Source organism: Pecten maximus, chromosome 4 (assembly GCF_902652985.1).
Source record: "Pecten maximus chromosome 4, xPecMax1.1, whole genome shotgun sequence".
NCBI classification, from domain to species: Eukaryota; Metazoa; Mollusca; class Bivalvia; order Pectinida; family Pectinidae; genus Pecten; species Pecten maximus.
Window position 1 is genome coordinate 16,340,904 of NC_047018.1, and position 27,707 is coordinate 16,368,610.

Below are 27,707 nucleotides of genomic sequence, written 5' to 3' on the forward strand. Positions count from 1 at the left end.
TGACTACCTCACTGAATAACATAATGGAGGGTATTTGCATGTCATCCACAGCTATTAAAGTGTCTTGCCCAAGGACACAGCTACGGCAGTACAGACCGGCTGTTCTTCAGAAACACAAACTATCAAGGGTAGGGAGTATCAAACAATGCACCTCGGATCGTCATCTGAGATTACAAGGCCAGCGCTCTAACCCACTGAGCTATTCCGGCCCCTGTACAGTGTGTTATAAATATAGTAACATTGATAATGTGGTATTAAACATTGACATTATAGAGAATCTCATGGGTATATAAAAACTGAAAATGATTACACACAAATGAAAAATTATTACACACAAGCAGAAAATTATTATATGCAATGTGCAGATTATCAGATACAAGCTGAAAATTATCAATTATCCCAAATTCCTAATCTCTATATATGTTGGAGATTTTTACCCAATTATCTAACTATATGCAATTAATACATATAACTTTGGTTAACGCACAGAAGTACAACTAAATTTTAAGAAATTGAAAGATGCTGAAGTTATTGTCAAAGTCTTTCTTCTGCTCCTAGATCATGACAAAACATTTTTTTCTGTATTCTTACCAGGTCATACTTGACTTGTTGACCAGTTGTGACCAGTAGATTCCAGATGGCTGTGACAAACTGGGGCAGGTGTTGTGAGAATTCTTCATCATACTTCTGGGCATAGAGAGCCACATTGTCACAGATCTGAGATTTCACCTGCTCCAGGAGGCCTGCCTCCTCTTCATCCTGTCCAATAGATACAGTCTCATCAACAATGAACTCAAATCAGTTACATCTTATCATGAAAACCAACAGACAAACCATTCTGTACTAAGTGATATAAATTACAACAAGTACTGAACTTTGTCATAGACGTTCAAGTATCAAAACACAAGATAAGTACAGAAAATTAGAATTATCAATTCATACTAATCAGTATTAAATATTGGTAGTGGAACACAATGTAGATAGGCGGTGTTACCTCAGTTTGAAGGATTTTGTTGTCAGCACTCAACAGTGTCAGGAAATGGGTCATCCAAATGGCCATGTTATCCTCAAAGTGTTCTGGTAAGTCCTGTGATTACAACAGTATTCTTGTCACTAGTCTTGTAGAAGTTAAAACAAGCTTCAGCAGTAACAATAATTTGGTCAACTTACAATTGGACATGCCAAACAATCTGAACAGAACAAAGAGAAATGTTCATGCATAGTGTAATTTTGGGAATTTGACTAATAGTCCTCAGAAAACGGACCTGTTACCTGTTCTTAGGTTTCCTAAACTTAGTTGAGCGAGGCACGAGATGAGTTTTACTATGGACAGTGTACAGATGGACAGACAAAAGGGCAGCCAATTCTAGTATACTCTATCAAACTTATAGTAAACTAGGTTCCATTGTCAGGAATAGCCGTAATACACATAATGAAGCTACGAGAGACTTCCTCAAATTTTCAAATGAAACAGATACGAGAGAGGATAGCTTTATCAAACATTCCTTACCTGAAAGTTGAGACTATAGAATATTTTACAGATTAGCACTATGGAGCTGAAGATAACTTTGAGAGCATTAGGGTCACTGGAGTGTGTCTTGGCCAATTCCATGGTGGCCTGAAATGAGAAATATAGTCATAATAACGAGTTTATCAACAAGATTATCAACAAGCATATATTGAAGTAAACATTTAAAAAGATCTACAATAAACTCTTTAATGCACAAAATGACATCAGAGCACCAAAAAATCACAGATCAAATGATCATGATGCATAATAATTATACAAAATAATACCTACCCTAGTGTTTTGGATCAAGTAATCCTAAAGACATATTTTTGGGCTAAAGTCTGATGTTCACTCATGCATTTCAAAACCTTATTTACTATTGGACATTTGTTCTTCGGACTTCAGTCTTACTTACATTGAAAAGTTCGGTAAAAGACTGCGCAAAATTTTCCAAAACAAACTTGATTTCTGTCCACAGTTGTTGCGATTTGAACTCGTGACGATATCTGTTAGGGAATAAATTGTTATTTCATCAAATAGAGAAAAGCACAGCATTCAAGGTAAATAGTATCAATATACTACGGTTATGTCCAGAGACAAAGCATAAATAAATATGAAATCTGACCTCTCATTTTTGACTGTTAATCAAAGTTTGAAAATTCACAGTAGTACTAGTGCACCGCTTTCAAAGCAGGTAAAAAAAGAGGTGAATTAAATATCTTACATTAAGAATGCTTCACAACAATAAAATTATTTTGAACTTTTCTCTTCAATATTAAACTGGCAATGACATTGTCTATCAACTCCTGGTCAAACAACAGTCTTCTAATGTCAGCTATAGGCTTACAAGGAAAATAAATAGCATCAATTTATAAATTCTTAAAATCATTGTATCAGGTTTACATCTAATGAAGGAACGATATGTGCCTTTTAAACAGAGAGTGTGCAGTTCGCAGAATTCCATTAATGACATGGAAGTCACCCGTCTGAAACTTAGTCACCATTTCTGTGATAAGGTCTGGCCATTTGGCTGGGAAGTCCTCACGGCCTATGATGCTGATAGCGTCACTTAACTGTAAAATAAAATTGTGTCATAAAAACCTGATCATCATTATGTACTTTGTAATGAAGATCTGTTGGTAGCCAGTTAGGGTTCATGTTCAGATGACCTTTCAACCAACCAATCAAAGCTCAACTGGCAAAACTTTGCCAAACTTTGCCAGAATGTGGTTTCCCTCTATAACCTCATGGTTGGTACTTATTGAATAGATAGTATCCCAGAAGTCCCAAATGCCAACCAAACTTGTATGTCTGAAACTCCATATTGTATGTCTGAAACTCCATATTGTATGTCTAACACTCCATATTGTGTGTCTAACACTCCATATTGTATGTCTAACACTCCATATTGTATGTCTAACACTCCATATTGTATGTCTAACACTCCATATTGTGTGTCTAACACTCCATATTGTATGTCTTACACCCCATATTGTATGTCTAACACTCCATATTGTATGTCTAACACTCCATATTGTGTGTCTAACACTCCATATTGTATGTCTAACACTCCATATTGTACGTCTAATACTCCATATTGTACGTCTAACATTCCATATTGTATGTCTAACACTCAATATTGTATGTCTAACACTCCATATCGTACATATAACATTCCATATTGTATGTCTAATACTCCATATTGTTAATACTCTATAATATTTATTGTACTTGCTCTGCATCTTCTTCTCACCTGCTTTTGAATTTGTTCAGGACTTTTCAGCATGAGACCAACAATTTGTTGTTTAATAGTTGTTCTATCTTGTGAGTGAATCTTATCTGTTCCATCATCCTGCAAAATTATAAACTCTAAAATGAATACACATACCAATCCTAGTACACACTATCAACAATGGTTATAGGTTTAAAATACCAGGTAATTTACAAACAGAAAAATAAGTTATATTTCTTGCAACATCTGTGAAAAACAAAATAAATCTTTAAAACACAGGTATGTCCTATCAGTTAATCAAGGTTTCACACTAGCGGTGGTCCTGTGGCCCTAGACTACCAAAATATTGGAAGGACCACATGGTGTAGTCTTGATCTGATATCGTATTGCTGGTAAGTTCCCATGTGCTATTTATTGATTTGTCATTATGCCGAGTGAGTCACTTTTCAATCAAAAACTAACTTTTTTTTTAACTAGATCAAGCTGAAAAACATTTATTTTTTATATTAGTTTATCAGTTAACACTAACACTTACTTAACACTATTTAATACCAAGTTTTAAAATGATTTTGTGAAATTCAACATATTCATTATAACTGGACTTTTTACTGAAACAAAAAATAACACATTTTATTGTTATTTCTCATATCTTGGAAGGACCACTTAAAATTGAGAAGGACCACATGCAAATAATGTCTGGTGGACCTGCTGGCCACCTGATAAAATAAGTTAACATCAAACACTGATAATGAGAGTACTGTAGGGTGGAAATAAATGCCAGTCCCATGCCAAAGTTAAACATGAGGTCCAGGGGCCTTAACTGTCACTTATGTGTTCTGTAGACTTTGTCAAAGGTGACCTAAAAAGTTTTCAGACAACCAACGATGAACAATGGACGATGAAGACGGCAGCTGACAATAGGTCACTTGAGCCTTTGGCTCAGGTGACCTAAAAATATGAATCTCGAAACAAAAATCAAAGTTTTTATCGAACACTGAAATAACCAAAACAAACACTTTTCAACAAGAGTACTGCCAAAGATACCGACATAGCGATACCTATATTGCATGCCACACAAAAATTAGTGGATGACGAATGTGGCACCACGGCTACAGCTGACTTGGGCCATGCAAACTCAAAATATTTACAAATTGCAGAATGGCGCCATATACCATATATTCCCATCAAATATTGACAGGCAGCCATATAAAAATGGAACCTAAATTAACTCTTACAAAAAGGCTACATTTACAACATATCAGACCTTTAATATGCTGAATATTTTTCAATTAATCCAGTATACAATACCTACAAATGAGTCTTTAATTTACCATCTATCCTAATAAAAGTATTCTGTTTTTCCTGTATACTTTCTGTACTCACCACACGCCAGTTTCTACGAGTATAGTTTTTGAAGGTGACTGCTGAGCTGACACGAATGTGCACCTCGACGTTATCTTTATCTAACAAGTGAAGCAGTAGTAAAGGGTAGTGCTGCTGAATCTCTACAGACTCCAGGAACTTCTCCGCTGTAAAATAGAGAATTAGCATTGCTGTAAATAATGTCCAGGAACTCTGGTAATCTCTATACTGTAAAATGGAGAACAGAATATGGCTGTAAGAACTCCAGATGTTTTTCTGAGGTAAAATAAAGATAAATGAAAAATTTAACTCTCGAAGTTTCTCCATGGTAAAATAAAGATAAACAGAAAAGTTGACGCCAGCCGGCTGGCCAAATCAACGACGGACGCCATGCTATGGCATATGCGCATGCCTATGCTACTTGCGCTTCGGGCAGGTGAGCTAAAAGTATTACTGACTCCAGGAATTTCTTTGTTGTAAAATAAATGATAACCTATAATTTAGAATAGAAGACAGTCTATAATTTAAAACAAACTCTAGAAACTTCTCCATATTTGTCTACAGAATCAAGAAATATATCTCTCCTGACAGATAGAGGAAAACATTCTTCTTTTGTTATTGAACACAAGTTTCTCAGTCAAAAATTGAAAAAATTGATTTGTAAAAGAGGTCATTATGTTAACAGAGCACATGATAAAATAAATCTATTTCAATTCCTCTGCTAAGGGTAAAACCTCAGCACAGCATTTTGCTATAACTCCATAATTCAGTACTTTAATCAGTTAACATTAATCAAAATCCATGCTTTCTTATATGATGTCTACATTTGTAATATTCAGGGATGAATTTGTATTTTCGGGGAAGAAACCCTTTTAGAATAAAAAATGGGGGAAAATATTGATGCGGAAAAATGTGTAAATATGGGAATTAAGACATTTTTTTTTTTTTTTTTTGATAAATAAATGCTACTTAAATATGATTTTTTGAATTTTTATTTTCTTTGATACTTGAATTTTTTTTCAATTGATTAGTTTACGACTTGGAGACAAACTATGCCCCAAAAAATTCTGTGCTTTCCAGAATGTTTTCTATTATATTGTCCATTCTTTTATTTTCATAAATGTAGTTTTAATAGTATCAATAATTAAAACAATGAAAAATAAATTTAAAAAGGGTCATTTCTGGGTTCTGTAACCTGATGTTGGTTCCTTCATTAGAATATAAACATGGCCAACAACATGCTTCATACAGATAACTATTGGGACACACAAACTTTTTGAAACAAAGATGTTGAATTGATAGTTTAGATTTTTCTGATTGCTACTTTGGCGGTTATTACCACTTGTGTAAAAATACTAAAAATAGTGATCTTTTTGCATGATCAATGCGACAGAATGGACCTAGATTGAATATCAACTTTTGCACCTTGTCGCCGCACTGATTGATCTGGGGACAGTGTTTGTTGTAGGTAGCCAGCCAAGGACTGCAGTGTAGATTCATTCAGCTCCATGGTTTCTGAAACAATCCATTCAGTAATAATTATTGATGAAGTTCAACTAGTAACATATATATATATAAATGTATGAAAAAAGGCAGATATGATAGGACCAAGTTAATATAAGATGATACATAATTATATCATAATGTATTTTCAAGCCTAGATACTGAAAAGCAATTGATGTCAAGGGGAACATCAGCATCTATACAGAGACATGTAAAAAACATTGGGTTGCATGATATTTTTACTGTTTATATCATTTGTAACAGACTGGTTCATAGTATTATACTGTATTGTTACAGCTGATTATGTCGAAATCATAGAAAAAGCTATTGTCATATGTATAAACATAAGTTCTGTTAGATAAAGACTTTCTTATTCTATAGACAAATAACTCTTATTACATGTCTAAACTTTTTTTCTAACGCACCCCCCCCCCCCCCCTTACTTATGTATACTTAAATAATAGAAGTCCTGAATCTAAAAAATTTGGCTGCTCTTGGTGGCTATCATAAACTTACTTTATTATAAAATGATTCCACAACATTCCCATTCCGACAGAGACTCACGCAAAAAGTTAGTTTTATTTCCTATGATGGAAAAGTTTTTGATGCTATTTGACAGATTTTCAACCAGTTTTTATGACTTTGTTTTTCAATTGATTTTCTTAAAATTCCTTACCCTAGTAAACAATAATTAGCTCCTTCACTTGAATTTTTTACATACATTTTTATGTTTAATTTTCCTGAAATAGATGAATATATGCATCGTAATAATAATACAAGTGTGATGTCTGTGCGATATCTTGATCTTTATACTATCTTAACAATACTGCTGCTAAAATGTAGTGTGAAACATCTCTTAAAATCATTTATTGACAATTAGGGATAATCAAACTTTATCAGAAGAAACAGCAAATTATTTTCTACAGGCTTGCGAAATTTAAAGAAAATCCAATGAAAAACAAAGTTATGAAAACTACTTAGAAACTGTCAGAATGCATGAAATACATATTGTGTGTCCCAATACTTCTTGGACGTCTCTCTCGTTTATCAACCTGTAATGCACCGGAAAGTACTGGGGGATTTTTTTTCTTACAAACGAGGCATATCATAAAATGCTGAGTGAAGCAGTGAAGCGACATGTATGTTGAATGTTTGATTAAAAAGCATCTGCGACACATATTTTTTTCCCAATTTTAAATAATTTCACCCTATGAGTAAAAAGGATACGTTGATAGTTAGCTAATTATCTCAACTCTGGGATGGTTAACATGTTATTAACTTTAACGTTAGGTGAGCTTTACACAATATTCATCTATTCGCCTACAATAAGACAAAATTACGCTACAGAAAAAAAATCTCTATCTCATTTGCAGTACCAAATCAGCAACGTGTATCCACCGGTTCAATTGTTGGACTTGTTTCCTTATTTTTCCTCAATAAAGAGTCCAAATTATCTTTCAAACAGTCCCTTTCACATGTTCAAATGGCGCCGAATTTAAGCTGTATCGTAAAAACCCGATGGGTTCCGAAATATGCAAAGGGGCGTAATACGTGGATGCAGTCCACTAAATATAGTCGGCCTGTGCTACACTAGATTACAAGAATCTTGTATTAATCAACCGTATCAGGGACGTACATATGTATGTCCCTGACTGTATCTAGAATGACATTCTAAGCGATCATCCCGACTTAGATCAAACCAGGGACGTATTTCCTAATGATATGTCATATAAAACAATACTCATGGTAGATCTATAAAATATTACAAACTTTGGAGAAAATGAAATACAGTCTCAATTTTAAATACAGTAACACGATTAAAAAAACAAAAACTTAATAGATATCTATGTTAGATATGTGAAAACGATATTGATAATTTGTAATTCGGCCCCTCTACACGTGTCGGACTGTACAAATTACACATTTGCTTGCCTACATTTTTCATTTTACTTCATTATTTCTTACATTTTCATTATTTTTTTTTTCCTGATTTTATTTTTCACTGTACAAAAGTAGGATAGGAGAGGTGGGTCTCATTTGGGGAAATAGAGGTAACTCTTTTAAATCTCTACAAGTCCACAATGGATTTTGAAAAAAATTGGTCTGGAGCTTTATTGGGCAAATGAGATCCGATGTTGTATATATGAGGAGTATGAATCACCTGGGACCCTATAGTGGAAATATAGAGGTAAACCCACTAGCCCTGAACGATTGATGATGGATTGTGATCAAAGTGCCATAATTATTCGGCAAAAGCTTTTCAGTGTTGTGAGGAGTATTTCCCAAGAGTCCGGAGAAGCGCGACTCAACAAGTAGTGGAAATATAGCCAAATCTTTGAAATCCTTCTTGTCAAGAATTGCAGGAATTGGTTCACATTTGGGTTAAACCATTGCTGAGAGAGACAGCTCTAAAGTGAAATATTTGTGATGTAACATTGTTACTGAAATATCCAGGTGAGCGATGGGCATCTTGTCTATTGTCTGAGAAATCTTTTTTTTCATCGGCATACACATTTTTTGGTATGGAGACAATGGCAGGAACAATAGATGGAAATGACATCAAAATGACGTTACAAAATGACTTTACAAATGCTCCCCGTGCAGAAAAAAAATCGATATTTTGAAAATGAAACAGCGGGAAATGATGCCAACATGATTAGCTGAAAGATGAGATAATCTTATACAAATCCGTTGAAAAATAAAATAAGGAAAATTATAACGCCTATAACAGTTTTTTTTTTTTTTTTTTTATCAAATACTACAATAAATAAAAGGCGATTAGGCCAAGCATCAAAATTCCTTTCTAGGAAACACAGGTACATAATTATATATCATGATGATTATGCATACTAAGTATCAAAGAGAACGGTCGAAAAATGTAGGAGATTCCGAACAAACAACGGACGGACGGACGGCGCCATATCATAATCCCGTCAAATTAAGGTTATTAGTTAGAGTACTCACTGTCAGGGTTAGTTTACTCATGTAGAACTAAGCGAGGGAACAGATGGTGAGTCTATTCGTTTATTGTTATATTCACTTCATATTACTTGTTTCGAAATTATGCCTAGTAGCGTGTTGGAACTGCCATTAAGAAAATTACTAAAAATAATAAAGAATGTAGTTAGTTTATCAAAGTAATTGGAACTCGATGCAATCTTGTATTTTTGTATTTTGTGCAACTTTTTACATCTAGTGACGCAAATATCGCAGTTTTTGTTTGTTTGTTGTTTTTTTGTCATTATAACTATTGTTTTATTTTCTACTATTAACAATTATGGTCATGCGTGTGGTGAATGTGTATGTGCTTTGATAGACTGCGTTATCTTCATCTCATTGTGATAGCGCGAGACTGATGTCGACTTTATAGAGCTACCTCACTGAAGCATATTGCTTACAACACCCACGTAGCAACCAACCGATCACATTCAATCTAATTAAAATTAGTATTGTAATTTCCGGTGTTTTGAAACTCATAAACTTATATCTATATAACCTATTTACGGTATAGGCTTCGGTGTCGCTATATCTTAGACCCATTTTCCTATTTTTAAGAAATCACCGTTTAATGAGTATTACAGATGCAGTCACTTTAATGAGTATTACAGATGCAGTCACTTTAATGAGTATTACAGATGTGGTCGCTTTAGTGAGTATCACAGATGTGGTCGCTTTAATCAGTATTACTGATGTAGTCGCTTTAATGAGTATTACAGATGTGGTCGCTTTAATGAGTATCACAGATGTAGTCGCTTTAATGAGTATCACAGATGTAATCGCTTTAATGAGTATTACAGATGTGGTCGCTTTAATGAATATTACAGATGTGGTCGCTTTAATGAGTGTTACTGATGTAGTCGCCTTAATGAATATCACAGGTGTGGTCGCTTTAATGAGTGTTACTGATGTAGTCGCCTTAATTAATGAGTATAAAATCATATACAGTGGAACCTCTATAAACCGAACGTGCATGGGACATGGCTATTTGGTCAGTTCACAGAGGGTTCGGTTTGGAGAAGTTGGTCGAAATAACTGGTCGAATTCCGGATATAATTGGTTGGACGATGTTTTATTAGATTGTAGTAAAAGAGTGTTAACACAAAATGAAACCATATAATTATTTAAGCCTCGCCAGCAAATAAGTGTTAGCATTTTGTTACTTGATATCGCTTCGTTATGCATCCGGAATCCAGACTGATGACAGTGGTACTGGTGGGGTCACATATAGGGACTAGTCATTGAGGTAAGTGGTCACGTGGCGGTATGTTTTTTGAGTATCTAAATACACTCCAAGTCCCTCAGCCTTACTTTTCCTGGAAGACAAGCCGATTACACGGTGAAAATCCCCCCGATCTTTCCCGAGAGATTTATTGAAGATTGAATGATCGGCCAGCTGATTGGTAAGTCAATTCAATTCATGTATTCCAATCAGATTTTTTTTACAGCATACATATGATATATATATATACATCAAGTGACATTGTGGAGAGTGATACACCCTTGGATATCGGAAGTTATTCATTAGAGATTCCTTATTATTAGACATTAAATGGTATACGGGAAAACTTACAGCTGTGAGATTACAGAATTACACCCTAAATTCTGAACAGCAGGCTATGTATAAATGCACATATATGGCACACACATGCATACATACATACAGGTACGAACATACACTGTTACTGTAATTTACTTTCATTATATAATTTTGTAAGGTAAAAACATTTGTTAAGTATTGAAAAAATATGACCTTTAGGGGATGACGTTATGGTTTCTTGACATTTCTGTTGAAAAATATCACATAATCTATCTTTAATTATATTAAATGAGGTGTTGTGGACTACATTTGACTCCCAGATATATCCAAGGCCAATATTATATAATTCTTGTTTAACATTCATTAACCACGTATCGCCATTCTCCAACATATCATTATAACATGTTTTTAAAATACAGTTGTTTGTGTGCTTCAATTTTATACAATATTTAAATACACGTATTTTAAATTTTCTAATAATACTTAAAGGGTATCGTCCCAATTCATTGTAGATAAAATTATTGCATGTAATTTTTTTAACATCTAATATTTTTTTACAAAAACTGACGTGTAATTTCTCGACATCGGGCGCTTGAGTATGTATTAAGATTCTATTTCCTAGAATTTTAACGGGCAGTGTGTACAGTACGACTTTGTTCGACTTGCATGTCGGACTTTTACAAGGGGAATCTTTATCGCCGATACTATATTCGCTCTTCGTTAATGATATGGAAAGTGCACTAATTAACTCTAATTGTCATAGCTACCAATTGCAACTTTTAAATTTATTTATTCTTATGTATGCTGATGATACAGTTTTATTCACTGAAGATGCTAATGATCTCCAAAATATGTTAGATTGTCTGCAAACCTATTCCGATAAATGGAATCTAACAGTTAACATAAATAAAACCAAAATTGTTGTTTTTAGAAAGAGCAAGCGTTTGACGCCTACCGAACATTGGACTTTTCAAGGGAAGGATATAGATGTAGTTGATACTTTTTGTTATTTGGGATTAGTTTTTAATTATAATGGAAGATTTACTGTCGCACACAATACATTAGCATCGCAGGGAAGGAAAGCTTATTATCTTCTCAAAAGTAGAATTAAAAATTATATGCTTAATGCCGAAACTAAATTATCACTATTCGATACATATGTGTCATGTATACTTAATTATTGTTGTGAAGTATGGGGACATCACCCAGCACCTAAGATTGAAGCTGTACATCTTTTATTCCTTAAAGGATTACTAAACGTGAAGAAAACAGTCAATAGCTCCATGGTGTATTTTGAGACTGGTAGATATAGTTTACATGTACAACGAAAAATAATGATCATGAAGTATTGGTTAAAGTTGTTAAAGACAAATAATTGTATATTGAAGTCATGCTATGTGGCACTGCTAGAGCTCAATATTAAAAAGCCTAATTGTAAATTAAACTGGGTCTATGAGATAAAAGATGATTTATGTAGACACTGCTTTAATTACGTTTGGATTGCTCAAAATGTTAACAATAAAAAACACTTTTTAGAATTGTATACGCAACGCTTGCATGACATATTTATACAAGATTTACATAGTTCCTTTAATAATTCTTCTAAGTGTCAAATTTATAAATATCTTGCGAATGACTTTGAACTTCAATATTACCTGACGAAATCTCTTAATTATAATACTAAACAGATTTTAAGTAAATATCGTATGCAGGCACACTCTCTTCATATTGAGTCCGGACGCTATAATGCAGTTCCGAGAGGTGAGCGAATTTGCACCTTGTGTAACAACAATGATATTGAAGACGAAATGCATTTTATGTTATTATGTCCTGCGTATGTAGAATTAAGAATTAAATTTTTAAAGAAGTACTATTACAAACATCCTAGTGTATTCAAGCTAATAGAATTATTTTCATATAAAAATATTAAAACATTACGTAATTTGGGTAAATATTTGGTGCATGCAACAGATCTAAGAAACAATCTAATGAATTTATGAACCTATGCGGTATCGTCTATAGTGCTATATTGTACTTCATTATTTTAATGATATTAATGGTAATGAGTATTAATATTAATTTTGTACATGTATAAGGAATTATCCTCCGCCATCTTGGGACATTCTATTATTATGATTCTTGTATTATGTATTGATATATACCTATATGTTATATGACATTTGGTAAATAAAAAACTTGAAACTTGAAACGAAGCTCACCGGTGGCAGCCTCCATTAACTGTCAGAAAGCTATTAGGATACAAACCATCAGTGCCAAATTAATGCATTTTATAAACAAACACGCAGTACATCTTTGTGTGAAGTTTGGATGTCGAACGATAAATCTAAATTATAAATCGGGAAATTAAAACATAAAATCCAAATATGTCCAACTCTCCATTGTATCATCACATCATAGCCCTCTACTGATTGTATATATACAAAAAGGAGGGACGTACATGTAGGATGTAGACTTGAATTAATATTGATTTCGAAGTTAAGTAAAACATGGTAACATATGAAAACAAAATACAGTATTATTTCCGCATGATTTTGTCAGAGCATTACTCCTATAGACCTCCATGGTATATACCAAAATAGAAAGGGATGGACTGACATTGAAAAAAAAATACTTCAGAAACTTAACAGTTTTGGGTTGTGATGCCAACGGAACAACCTTAGATCACGGTTACTCGTAACTTGTGAGCAAATTATATGTAATAATGAAGTAATATATTTACTCATCAAATCTTGACAAGGAAAGTTTAATAATTAGACTAATGGAGAAAATCCACAAAACTCTTCCGTGTGAAGTCGGTGAAATCTAATGTTGACATAAAATTTAGAATTGTTAAATTTACGTCATTAATAATAGGGTCTTGGGGAAACACTTCTACGAACACGATACCTTGACCATCGATTACAGGTATAATTCATGATATGGGCCTCGTGACCTGTAAATTAAGTCTATTACAGGTATAGATTCATGATATGGGCCTCGTGACCTGTAAATTAAGTCTATTACAGGTATAGATTCATGATATGGGCCTCGTGACCTGTAAATTAAGTCTATTTTATCAGTAAAACAATGCTCCTCCTGTAGTATACACGAACCTCATTGATGTGTAGTGAGGTCAGCTTTTACTAGGGTTGACACAATTATGTTCATTGTCTGTGTCAAAACAAGAAAAAAATATTAGTATACACCGTGATGTCCTATAGGACCGCAATATGAGCTATCAGGATAAATAACAAATTAGCTCTGTTAAAAGAATCGAGATGAAACGAGAGAAAAAAAAATCATGTTATCGTCCATATATATATAGTGTGGTGATGTTAGCGCTATCGGTGTCCTACTTAACTAAAGAGGACAGATCTATGTCTAAGACAGAGACTTCTACTATTGTAGTATACATATACTCATTAGCAAGTATAGTGGTACTATTGACCATGGCGGCTAACTTTAAATTTGGATCGACCTGAAAAATAACAACACTTGGTCAGGACCATCTCAAGATCATTGTAGCCAAGTTTGAGTTGAATGCCACTGGTGAAAGTTGAGTTTAAAATAAGTGCTTTTCAGGAAAACCATGGTTGCGCAATCATGTTACAAAATGGTTGCCGTTGCTGCCATGTAAAAGTTTTCAGCATTCCGAAAAATAACAACACTTTATTGGCTCCCCTTCCTTAATTTCCTCACCATTTTCCTGCTCAATGACACCAGTGGAACTGGGGAAGAAGTTTAAAATGTGTTTTCAAGATGACTGTCATGGTGGCCATCTTGGATTTAGGACTGACCCGAAAAATAATGACATTTAGTCAGCACCATCCCAGGATTATTTCTGGTAAGTAAGAGCTGAATCCCAACGGTGGAACTCGAGAAGAAGTTTGAAATAGGTATTGTTAGGAAAACCATGATTGTGCAATCATGTTACAAAATGGCCGCCGTGCCTGCAATGTCAAAGTTTTTACCAGACTGAAAATAACAACTCCTCGTTGGCTCCCCGTCCTTAACAACCTCATAGATTTCCAACTCAATGGCACCAGTGGAACTGGTGATAAAGTTTAATTTTTTTTTCAAGATGGCTCCTATGGCGGCCATCTTTGATTTCGTACTGACCGAAAAATATCAACACTTGGTCAGCATCATCTCAGGATACTTTCTTGTAAATTAGAGCTGAATCCCACTGGTGAAACTTGAACGTTTAAAAAGTGAAAAATTTACACTTGGCGGAAGGCGTACGACGGACCAAGCACGATGACTATGGGTGAAAAAAATGATCATGAAATACATTGATGTAACGTACACACTTCAAAATAATAATTCAAAGGTGACTTTTCTAAAGGCTGTAAAATCTACTGGTATATATAGGTATATATATATATATAATTGACATTGCATACAAATATATACGTGTTTTGTAATAACCATTACAGACGTGTTAATATCATCCGGGAACGCCAAATTAACATATATTCATTTAATTGAACATATCTTCAAATAATTGAAGATAGGTTCAATTCAATTAAAGATAGGTTCAATTCAATTAGAGATAGGTTTAATTCAATTGTACCTATCTTTAAAGCCACATACTCCCAAACAACATAAAATTCTAGTTTCACACATGTATGTAGATCATCCCGTTCATTAACAAAACGGAAATATGGCTCTTGAATTTGACATGAGAGTAGTGGTTAGAGATCACGTGGACGTCATACACACGTGTACAGAAAGGGAAATTCCTTGTGTGACTATAAATACCTCCCGCGGATTTCCGTTAGGCGCACTGCCTGAGGCTGCAAAATTAACCTATAACGTTACGTTAGGTCTAATATGTAACATTAAAACCGATCGATATGTCGCGTCATAACAACAGAGGAAGGGATGTCCCAGACACTGGATTGTTGAGAATATCCTATCATAATTTCGATTTCTCGTCCAATGAAGTGGAAGAAAAGATTCAGTGCGAGAGAGATGAACAAGTACGCGGTTCGGTGAATTCTCTCCGGCCACCAAACAATGACACAGAACCTGACAACACGACGGACGACGATTCGACCACGCTAAACATGGAGGAAGACGAGGATGACCCACGTGACGTCAGTGATGCGAAACTCCTACATCAGGACCAGAGTGACCTCGCTGACCTGGCTCGTCAAAACGGCGGAATCACTGGTCAAGTACGTGTGGTCAAAACGTGGCCACCTGTTTACACTAAGCTGGACTTAGCGTTCTCGATAATCTCTCTGGTTATGTTCGCCGTGGATCTGGGGACGGACATCGCGCTTGTGGTGAGGTACCACCTAACTCGTCAGTATGTCCTGAGAAATTTGACACTTGGCTTCATCTTGGTTCCAGCGGTTGTGTCTGGTGCCGTGTCGGTCGTGTGGAGCTACATCGACTACAGAAATCACGCATCTCATAACAGGAGTAAGCGGCCTATGGTCATCAGATGTTTATTTACATTTTTCCAACTAGGCAGAGTTTACAGGTGAGTTTTACTACAGGTATATAGAACTTATATAATTAGTGGTTGTCATTATCAGAAGCCTTGGCATTGAAATCAATGGTGATAACCAGATCTGATGTCAGGGCCAGAGGAAACTCGGACTACAATGGTGATTGACAACATTTCCATGGAAAAAATACCTGTAGATTTAATAATCTGTTATCAGCTTAGTCATGCCAAAAGTGAGTCGCAAAATTGAATTCTAGATAATCTTTAAAGGATCTGCTCTGGTGAAAAGTCAAAATTTTCTGATGACTAACTTTTTAAATGATATACCTCATTTTAAAGGGGAGAATACAGAGATATAAAAAATGAAAAGAAAATCAAATGTCAGTGTTTTTGTTTTGAGGTGTGGTGGATCAAAGATAAGAATTTGATATTATTATACCTTTCCTTATTTTACACTATATAAAAGGTAGACAATAGAAATGCTTTTTGAAACACATCCTCCAAAAATGCTATTTATCAGGTTAATAATTGAAAGTGCTATTTACCCGAAATGAGCGCATTCATATTTTCGTGGATTTTTTGGCTTTGTTCATTCTGATTTGACAATGCATTTGTCATATCCCTTTGGATGGTTTCTACCGCCATCTCTTGAATTAGGATAAAGTCCGAAAACTCTTTTGAAATCATAAGCGTTTTGATAAAATCGTTCGAGTGAATGATACAGGAACATTTCGGAAAATGGCTTCATCTACAAGATTATATAATCTGGATGAAGAAAATTGTTGAAAGATATTGGAGTTCCATTTCATAATATCTTCATCAATTTCTGTTTCCAGAAATAAATAGTCATTACAATATGAAATGTTTGCAATACCGTTTTAACATACTTTGGTAAGCATATCATGATTCTGGAACACTTTGTTTTAAATTTTTATATCTTCCAACATATGCACATGTTTATTATGTGAGGAAGCACAAGATATATCTTTTTCAACAAAATTTCATTAATGAAGTCATGGATAATTGATAGAAAAAGTTCAAAAACTATGTACAGTAAATGTTCAACATTGCCAACTCAATTCTGTTACACTAGTATATTTTCTACTATACATGTATAATTCTATACTCATTGTTACCTATAGGAGAAAACTACAAGTCTATGCCTGTTGTTCATTCCTTTTAATGAAATAAAAGTTGAAACTAATTAAAATTATTATTATGACATCCTAAAAATTGATCTTACACTAAATAAAAGAGGCCTTAGTGTGTCTTAAAAAGAAGAAGATATTTTTACAATTGAGATAAATACACCAAGATTGTACGGGGTCAAGGTCAAAGTCAAAACAAGTTCTTAAATGTTGAATTACAAGTCAGTGTAAATTTTATACAAGGAAAGGTAGCTATAGGAATAGATGTTCAATCTGGACTGTCTTAGTGTCTACGCTCCAGTTCAGATGGGCGTAATTCAGCTCATGATCGGACATAGAGGCTACTTCTCTGTTAATTATAATATTGTTACACTTGTATCAACCAAATATTCTGCAACACGACTTAATTTTGTTTATTAATATTAAACATTCTCAGCCAGCACCCCAGCCAGCGTCCCATTGTTGTTACAACTAGGTCTCTATTAAAAATCAAGGTCATTTATGGACATAATTATATGACTGTGTATACATAGTTGATGTTGTAGTTAAGTTTACAACATTTTTCTGAAAATTCAATTGAAATTTAGAATTTATTTCTTTTTACCATTACTGATAAATGCGATAATACCAGTAAACTTAGGTTCTTTATTTTTGTAATGAAACGGGAAATTAGCTCTTCTGAAAATATAATCAGGCTTTCAGAATTATACAAATGGACTTGGTGGGGCTGATCCCCCAGGTGCTAAGGGGTGGGGCCAAAATAAGCGACTTTTTTTCTGGAACTAAGCCATATCATTGATGTCACTCTTATTTGACTGGTAGCTAGGCTAGCATCTCTAGGTAGTATCTCTAGGTAGTATCCCTTGGTAGTATCCCTAGGTAGTATCCCTAGGTAGTATCCCTTGGTAGTATCCCTAGGTAGTATCCCTTGGTAGTATCCCTAGGTAGTATCCCTAGATAGTATCCCTTTGTAGTATCCCTTGGTAGTATCCCTAGGTAGTATCCCTTGGTAGTATCCCTAGGTAGTATCCCTTGGTAGTATCCCTTGGTAGTATCCCTTGGTAGTATCCCTTGGTAGCATCCCTAGGTAGTATCCCTAGGTAGTATCCCTAGATAGTATCCCTAGGTAGTATCCCTTGGTAGTATCCCTTGGTAGCATCTCTAGGTAGTATCCCTTGGTAGTATCCCTTGGTAGCATCTCTAGGTAGTATCCCTTGGTAGTATCCCTTGGTAGCATCTCTAGGTAGTATCCCTTGGTAGTATCCCTTGGTAGTATCCCTTGGTAGTATCCCTTGGTAGCATCTCTAGGTAGTATCCCTTGGTAGTATCCCTTGGTAGTATCCCTAGGTAGTATCCCTTGGTAGTATCCCTAGATAGTATCCCTAGGTAGTATCTCTAGGTAGTATCCCTTGGTAGCATCTCTAGGTAGTATCCCTTGGTAGCATCTCTAGGTAGTATCCCTTGGTGGTATCCCTAGGTAGCATCTCTAGGTAGTATCTCTAGGTAGTATCCCTAGGTAGTATCCCTTGGTAGTATCCCTTGGTAGTATCCCTAGATAGTATCCCTAGATAGTATCCCTTGGTAGTATCCCTTGGTAGCATCCCTTGGTAGCATCCATAGGTAGTATCCCTTGGCAGTATCCCTTGGTAGTATCCCTAGGTAGTATCCCTTGGTAGTATCCCTAGGTAGTATCCCTAGGTCCCTAGGTAGTATCCCTTGGTAGCATCCCTTGGTAGCATCCCTTGGTAGCATCCATAGGTAGTATCCCTTGGTAGTATCCCTTGGTAGTATCCCTAGATAGTTTCCCTAGGTAGTATCCCTAGGTAGTATCCCTAGGTCCCTAGGTAGTATCCCTTGGTAGTATCCCTTGGTAGCATCCCTTGGAATTTTGCCGCCAGGAACAGCTTTTTCCTATAAAACCCGGAGTTATGACCCTTTATGTAAGAAATGGTTACAAGTTTGTCCCGCTATGGATTTATTTTGTTTTCAATGGATTTTCTTGAAACTTTTTACACAGTTGAAGGACTGCACGCACTTGTGCCTCCAGTAAATGCTTTTTCTGAAAAAACGCTTTTTACATAGTTATGCCCCTTTATTTGAAAAATGGTTATAATTTTGTCCAGTTATGCATTTCCTCAGTTTTCACAAAATTGGTGTATAGTTAAAAGACCATATGGTGTTGTGATTTTTCCCAAGTAGTCCTTTTAAACAAATTATGCCACTTTAGCCCTTTTTAAGAGAGTTATGCCCCTTTTTCATACAAAATGTGTCATAATTTTGTCCGGCTATGCATTCACTTAGTTTTTGATGGATTTTCTTATACAGAGTTGAAGGATGGCATGAAGTTTTGTCTCCAGTAACGGCTTCTTCCGAAAAAAAACCTTTTTACAGAGTTATGCCCCTTTATGTAAAAAATGGTTACTAGATTGTCCGGCTATGCATTTGCTTTGTTTTCAATGGATTTTACTATAATTTGGTATGTAGTTAGAGGACCCTATGAGGCTTAGCTCTATGCAAAGATTTTGCCGAATAACCAGTTCTAATAGAGTTATGCCCCTTTTTCTTTAAAAACGAGTAAAATTTTGTTCGGCTATGCATTCACTTAGTTCTTACCTAAACATAGCGGGGGGTATACTTGTCATCCCCTAGGTGACAGCTCTAGTTTAGCTTGTTCTCTTCTGGATTGACTTAGCAATTGATCTGGTAGCACAACTATATGGTGGTGAATAGTGATTGTACAAATAGTGGGATTAATGCAGGTGGAGGCCAAGGGGCAGGGCCCAATATGGTAATATAGCAAATGAAATCCTTCTTTATGTATACGAAGGGTAGTATGGTAGGAATAACAGTATTTGATCAATATATGGCATGAAGCATTGGTTAAAGGGGCACTCCCTTGTTCGGACATCTGAAATGTGCACATTTTCAATTGATAAAATCTATGCCCTAATGAGGATTATATGAGTTTAGCTACCAGTAATGAAAGTAATGCCCAAATGAACAGACAAATGGCATTTCCTACACAAATACCGTCTGCCTTTGTGGTAATTAGTGATATTTCGGGTTGAGAACTTTTTATGATTTGATACTTGAAGTACTTTGGTTTCCCTTGAGAGTAAAACTGCCTTCTTAATTTAAAGATTATGATTTTTACTACTTTGCAAAAATTCACATTTCCAATTAAGTTTCATTTTGTCGATATACACTGTATTCAAACGAAGGAATGGCCCTGTAAAGGTGAACCAGTATATACAGTTTCATTTCATATAATTGTATAATAATTTTTTCTGCCCCTCCTTTAAAATGTTTAAAGCATATTTGATCAAATTTGGTCTGCAACCTCCTTGAGCAACATGAACTGAATAGGTTTAACTTAAAAGTCTAATCCTCGCTAATGCAGAGATGCTGAACCCAATAAAGGAAGTCAAAATTGGTTGATACAGAGTGCTTTTCAGCTTGATTTATATTGATCTTCTTTTGAACCAGTAAGCTTAATGTTAGTGAAAGGAATGTGTTGACTTCAATTCATATGGTACTTGGTGGCAGATCCCAATCTGGGAAAAGGATTTCTAATTAACCAAATAAAGGAGTGTGTTCTATCATGATTACTGAAATATCCAGGTGAGCTATACAGATCCTCTGGGCCTCTTGTTTCCTTTAGATTACTTTTTAAGTATTATCTCTTTTTTTTTTAAATTGATCATCACCAGAAAGAAGTTAACCCTTAATTTAGATTGGTAGAAAATTTCTTTGTTTAAAGGGCGGTAATTTCAAATCTGCTAGAGGGCCAGAGCTAACAACTATATAGGGTTCGTCGAGTGTAACGATAGGGTTTGTGGAGTGTAACAATAGGGTTTGTGGAGTGTAACAATAGGGTTTGTGGAGTGTAACGATAGGGTTTGTGGAGTGTAACAATAGGGTTTGTGGAGTGTAACGATAGGGTTTGTGGAGTGTAACAATAGGGTTTGTGGAGTGTAACAATAGGGTTTGTGGAGTGTAACGATAGGGTTTGTGGAGTGTAACGATAGGGTTTGTGGAGTGTAACGATAGGGTTTGTGGAGTGTAACGATAGGGTTTGTGGAGTGTAACGATAGGGTTTGTGGAGTGTAACAATAGGGTTTGTGGAGTGTAACGATAGGGTTTGTGGAGTGTAACGATAGGGTTTGTGGAGTGTAACGATAGGGTTTGTGGAGTGTAACGATAGGGTTTGTGGAGTGTAACAATAGGGTTTGTGGAGTGTAACAATAGGGTTTGTCGAGTGTAACGATAGGGTTTGTGGAGTGTAACGATAGGGTTCGTGGAGTGTGACGATAGGGTTCGTCGAGTGTAACGATAGGGTTTGTGGAGTGTAACAATAGGGTTTGTGGAGTGTAACAATAGGGTTCGTCGAGTGTAACGATAGGGTTTGTGGAGTGTAACGATAGGGTTTGTGGAGTGTAACGATAGGGTTTGTGGAGTGTAATGATAGGGTTCGTGGAGTGTAACAATAGGGTTTGTGGAGTGTAACGATAGGGTTCGTGGAGTGTAACGATAGGGTTTGTGGAGGGTAACGATAGGGTTTGTGGAGTGTAACAATAGGGTTTGTGGAGTGTAACAATAGGGTTCGTCGAGTGTAACGATAGGGTTTGTGGAGTGTAACGATAGGGTTTGTGGAGTGTAACGATAGGGTTTGTGGAGTGTAACAATAGGGTTTGTGGAGTGTAACAATAGGGTTTGTAGAGTGTAATAGGGTTTGTGGAGTGTAACGATAGGGTTCGTGGAGTGTAACGATAGGGTTCGTGGAGTGTAACGATAGGGTTTGTGGAGTGTAACAATAGGGTTCGTGGAGTGTAACGATAGGGTTCGTGGAGTGTGTCGATAGGGTTCGTGGAGTGTGACGATAGGGTTCGTGGAGTGTAACGATAGGGTTTGTGGAGTGTAACGATAGGGTTCGTGGAGTGTAACAATAGGGTTCGTGGAGTGTAATGCAATCATAAGCCTTGATTATTGAAGATGGACATATATGACCTCTGACCTTTGTTCCTTTTAAGATTCCTTTTAAATGACTTTGAAAGCTATTGTTAACATTAAAATATTGTTCTTGTGGTCATTTGGACAAGTGAAATTGGGAGTCAGTACTCCCGGCCAATATAAAATTAGACAGAATAGTGATAGCCTATTGGGGATTCCAGACTGAAAGGTCACTGCACTGGATTATGGATTTTGTGCAAAGTATCGTGTACCTATAATTTCTGCTGTGATTTAATTGCAGTTTCAATGCTTCGTTATAATTATTTCTTTTTCAAATGGAAACTGATACATAATAGATATAAAGAATGTATCATGCAGCACATTTCTGAATATGCTGTTTATTTAATCTTTAATTTTCTGATTATTTTCCCTTATTTAGTATTTGTTGGGCTTGTAGGTTTTTAGTTTGGGCTAGTGGACGTTTGGTGTGTATATTAATTAGTTCATTGGCTCAAGAGGTCGGGTGATGTAGCTTTGTTGAGTTTTCGTTATTTAACTAGTCAGTATATATCTCATACTATCCTTGTTACATTATTTTAAGAACTACAAGTAATTTTCTGTCAGCTTTGTTTCAGTACTGACTTCTTTGCTGGACACTGATTAGATAACCTAAAGCTTCTTGTTTTAATTCAGGATGCTGGAGTTTATCTATCGTATATACTGCACATGGAAAGAACAAGATGAAGAGAAAAGGAAGGATATTTCTCACAAAGCCATCGAGCAGAAGAGGGATGCAGCCATATTGAGTCTGGTGGATGGTTTTCTAGAGTCAACATTTCAACTATTACTACAACTCTTCCTTGTAATCCGTAGTATTGTGAGCCTGGATGAACTCCGAGGTAATTTCCCTGATTTTCATTTGTTTACCTTGCTAGTACTAAAAATGTCCCTAAATCAATTCCTTGGTTTCTCTGGTATTAAGTTTATAATACTGGCCCCCGTGATATATAACTTTAGTTTGTCTCTTCGAAGAAGAGTGAGAGCTTATATTTTCAAATGTTAAGTTTTTGGTGCAAGGCATAGTAATTTATGGTAATATGGTTCCTGTGGGGGTTACACTCTCCCCTGCCAGAGTTAAACTAAAAGATTTTCTGGGGGAATAAACAGATGTTTGAAATTTTTTGGACTTTTGCGTTAAGTTTTTGATGCAAGTGTTGAAAGGTATGAATACATTACTTTATAATTGTACTAGAGTGCTGATATTTGGTGAAAGAGTCCCTCTGGAGTTACACTATCCCTTCTTGGAGTGAAACTGAAAAAACAAACAATGTGAAAATGCTCACATTATTAGACAATTTATACCGGTCAACATTTTTCAAGGGAGACAACTCTCATTAGAATAATATTTTATACAAAAAAATTGAAGAAATGGGTCCAAAAGCAATTACATTTGTATTTAATATACTTATTCAATCTACAACAGCATAGCTTGTCTCCCGAATGTTTGTCAATAAATAATTTACATGTATAAATATATATATAAATTGGTATGGTTTTGAAAATTGCATAAATACACAAAACACAATCTGATCAAGTAACCAATATAAATATTATTAATGCAATTTTCGAAGCAATACCAATTAATACATTTTAATAATCTAGTGACAAACATTTGCGAGACGAGCTATGCTGTTCTCCAACAGCTCTTGTTTTAGGTATTGGTTGCTGTGGTGTGTAGTTTATATATACTGGTCCCTGTAGTAGTTAGTTTATGATACTGGTTCCCATGTTATGTAGTTTATATATACTGGTCCCTGTGGTATGAAGTTTATATATACTGGTTCCTGTGGTGTTTAGTTTATATATACTGGTCCCCATGGTATGTAGTTTATATATACTGGCCCCTGTGGTATGTAGTTTATATATACTGGTTCCTGTGGTATGTAGTTTATATATACTGGTCCCTGTGGTGTATAGTTTATATATACTGGCCCCTGTGGTATGCAGTTTATATATACTGATCCCTGTGGTATGTAGTTTATATATACTGGTCCCTGTCGTGTTTAGTTTATATATACTGGCCCCTGTGGTATATAGTTTATATATACTGGCCCCTGTGGTATGTAGTTTATATATACTGGCCCCTGTGGTGTGTAGCTTATATATACTGGTCCCTGTGGTGTGTAGTTTATATATACTGGTCCCTGTGGTGTGTAGTTTATATATACTGGTCCCTGTGGTGTGTAGTTTATATATACTGGTCCCTGTGGTATGTAGTTTATATATACTGGTCCCTGTGGTGTGTAGTTTATATATACTGGTCACTGTGGTATGTAGTTTATATATACTGGTCCCTGTGGTGTATAGTTTATATATACTAGTCCCTGTGGTATGTAGTTTATATTTACTGGTCCCTGTGGTATGTAGTTTATATATACTGGTCCCTGTGGTATGTAGTTTATATATACTAGTCCCTGTGGTGTTTAGTTTATATATACTGGTCCCTGTGGTGTATAGTTTATATATACTGGCCCCTGTGGTATGTAGTTTATATATACTGGTCCCTGTGGTGTGTAGTTTATATATACTGGTCCCTGTGGTATGTAGTTTATATATACTGGTCCCTGTGGTGTATAGTTTATGATACTTACCCCTGTAGTATTAAGATTATAAGCACCAGTCTGTGTGGTCTAAGATGTTTTTCTATAATGTTTACAATATATACATATTTTGTGATATTTTCAGTGTTAGCATTGCTGTCTTCCTGGGTCTCCACTGCGCTAACAGTGACGTCCTACTACCGCACTGTCAGACGTGCCGTGTCTGACCGACGTAATATCCGGTACGGGCCGTCGGCCATCTACATGGCCTGTCGACTGTTTGAGCTTGGTCCACGCTTCCTGTTGCTGGGACTATGTGTCTCATACTTCCATAATATTCTCATAGGAGGTGTAGCTTTACATGTTATCCTAGCATTCATCATGTATATCGCCATCAACCCACGACTCACTGGCGTCTGTGAGGGACAGATCTGTCGTGCAGCTTTCCTGCTGTTGGTCAGCTTCATCAGTGTGTTTTGTTTCATAAATCTGAAAGATGGAAAGACATTGTGGACAATGTTGCTATATTATGGGATGTTCTATTTGGAGAACTTTATTATGATGGCTGTAGTGGTGTACCTTACCAAGGCAGGGATTGTTGTCTACTCCCCCTGGTATAACACTGCCTTCTCTGTCATACCAGGTCTCCTTCTACATATGCTATGTCTGGTAGCATACTACAAGTTCTTTCATCCCCAGAAAGCAATGGGCAAGGATCTGTCTCGACCAGGAAAATACTGTAAAACAGAAGAGCAACAAGGATCCTTGGAGAACAATATCTCTCACTCTCATGCACAAAGTCAGGGAGAAGACACCGCTGAACAGAAACATCTTGATTCTTCTCTGGAGGAAATAACCAGAAATCAGTATAAATCATCTTCAGAAGAGTTGTATAGAAATAACTTCAGTGAGGATGACCTCTCATCAAAAACCTTTCAGAAATCCTTCCCACAGCTAGTTCATCAACAAAGTCTTACTTCCTCACCAGAAATGTGTGAAGACAAATCTTCTTCAGAAGAAATGTGTAAAGACAAATCTTCACAGGAGATGTGTAAAGACAAATCTTCTTCAGAAGAAATGTGTAAAGACTAATCTTCTTCACAGGAGATGTGTAAAGACAAATCTTCTTCACAGGAGATGTGTAAAGACAAATCTTCTTCAAAAGAAATGTGTAAAGACTAATCTTCTTCACAGGAGATGTGTAAAGACAAATCTGCTTCATAAGAAATATGTAAAGACGAATCTTCAGAAGAAGAAATGTGTAAAGACGAATCTTCACAGGAGATGTGTAAAGACAAATCTTCTTCACAGGAGATGTGTAAAGAGAAATCTTCACAGGAGATGTGTAAAGACAAATCTTCACAGGAAATGTGTAAAGACAAATCTTCAGAAGAAGAAATGTGTAAAGACGAATCTGCTTCATAAGAAATGTGTAAAGACAAATTATCTTCACAGGAAATGTGTAAAGACAAGTTATCTTCACAAAAAAAAATGAATCTTTTTACATACTTTCCTGTTGCAATATTTGTGAGTGTTTGTTTTGTTAAAATGTAAACGACACAGTGGTAATGTACAGTCAGTATATTTAGGATAAAACAAACTTCTATTTCCAGCTTTTTTCCATGAGGTGGTCAGTTGTTCTGTACCCTCTATCATACTTAACCCTGCCAGTCACTACTTATCTGACATAGTAAGGTGATTTCTTCCTTTCCTTCTACTACATGTACTTTGATGATAAACACTGCAATCACATATTCTTATTCCATTCTCTCATATACATATTGTAAATAAATAAATATGTATGAGTACATGTTATTTAGATCGATGTGTATATTTGATATTCAGATATATGTACAGTAAATACTTATAATAAGAGAAATTTTGTGTGGATGTGTATATATATTTGACATTTAGATATATAAAAGACAGCATTATTTTTAAGTTTGAGAAATCCTTTTCTGAGGGTTACCATTAAAGATACTAATCCTTCACTAGTTCCCTGTCAGTATTAAGGAACAAAGCTCCCATTCTTACTGGTATATTTTTAGCCAAACCATCATCAGATGGTGAACTATTCAATTTTCTTCCATTATCTGTAAACAATCTTTGTAATTGTTAGTTGTAAGAAAACACCAAATTATTGTATTCAAATTTCATATGTAGGTTTCCCTTGGTCCCTAGTTGTGCGTGTTTATATTAATTTGGAGACAGATCAGAATACAAAACAGCCTTGAGGCAACTTTTTACTTTTTGAATTGTGACAGCTATAAATATTAAATTGTTACAACTATTTCTCAGCAAATAACTAATGGATCTATATCAAATAGTTACGTATGTTAAAAGTTGAGACTGATCAGAAAACAAAAGTGGTTGGCATGCCGCTATTTTAAATTTTGACAGTTGAAGTTTAATTTGTTACTGCTATTTCTCAGGAAGTGCATAATAGATCTTTAATATGTCGGTTCCTTTTGGTCCCTAGTTATGTATAAAGCCAATGGCTGGTGGACATCCATCTTGGATTTTGACATTTGATGTCACTGTTCCTCCAAAAGGTCCAGCTTAAATTTCTATCATTACACAAGTAGGATTAACTTGGTCCCTGGTTGTTCATAAACAAAATTACTAACAAGTGACCATCTTGGATTTAACAGTTAAAGTTTGTTATTTCTATTCTTCTTTGATCTTTAAAGCTGTGACAATGTAGGTGTACATATTTATTGTACATTGTTCTTTGTTTCAATTAAGTGTTGGCTGAAATTTATTATCACTATTTCTCAGAAAGGCCTTGATAGATCATTCTCTAATTTCATATTTAAGTTCCTCTTGTTTTTAAATGATTAGGAGGAAAAGGAGAAAGATGAATTAAGTAGAAAAAGATAAGTTTTACATAGATCAATTAAAGATCAT

The 27,707-nt window shown here is 35.4% G+C and overlaps 2 protein-coding genes across 3 annotated transcripts in view; one reads left to right on the plus strand and one right to left on the minus strand.

Moving 5' to 3' along the window:
• The window catches only part of LOC117325370 (exportin-2-like), a 30,075-nt gene extending 22,473 nt beyond the window's left edge, over positions 1-7,602 (minus strand). For both annotated transcript variants that reach the window (XM_033881535.1, XM_033881536.1), the window contains exons 1-9: positions 7,484-7,602; positions 6,030-6,119; positions 4,626-4,771; positions 3,264-3,362; positions 2,438-2,583; positions 1,926-2,016; positions 1,511-1,618; positions 995-1,087; positions 592-759 (exon numbers count right to left, since the gene is read on the minus strand). In XM_033881535.1, coding sequence (XP_033737426.1) covers positions 592-759; positions 995-1,087; positions 1,511-1,618; positions 1,926-2,016; positions 2,438-2,583; positions 3,264-3,362; positions 4,626-4,771; positions 6,030-6,114 — 936 coding nt within the window. In that variant the 5' untranslated portion in view covers positions 6,115-6,119; positions 7,484-7,602. The remainder of the gene's footprint in view (positions 1-591; positions 760-994; positions 1,088-1,510; positions 1,619-1,925; positions 2,017-2,437; positions 2,584-3,263; positions 3,363-4,625; positions 4,772-6,029; positions 6,120-7,483) is intronic.
• Positions 7,603-15,448: 7,846 nt separating this feature from the next.
• Positions 15,449-27,506, plus strand: LOC117325371 (XK-related protein 6-like). Its single transcript, XM_033881537.1, has 3 exons — positions 15,449-16,135; positions 22,894-23,099; positions 24,946-27,506. The coding sequence occupies exons 1-3, from the start codon at positions 15,501-15,503 to the stop codon at positions 25,890-25,892; spliced, it is 1,788 nt and encodes a 595-aa protein (XP_033737428.1). The 5' UTR covers positions 15,449-15,500; the 3' UTR covers positions 25,893-27,506.
• Positions 27,507-27,707: the final 201 nt, after the last annotated feature.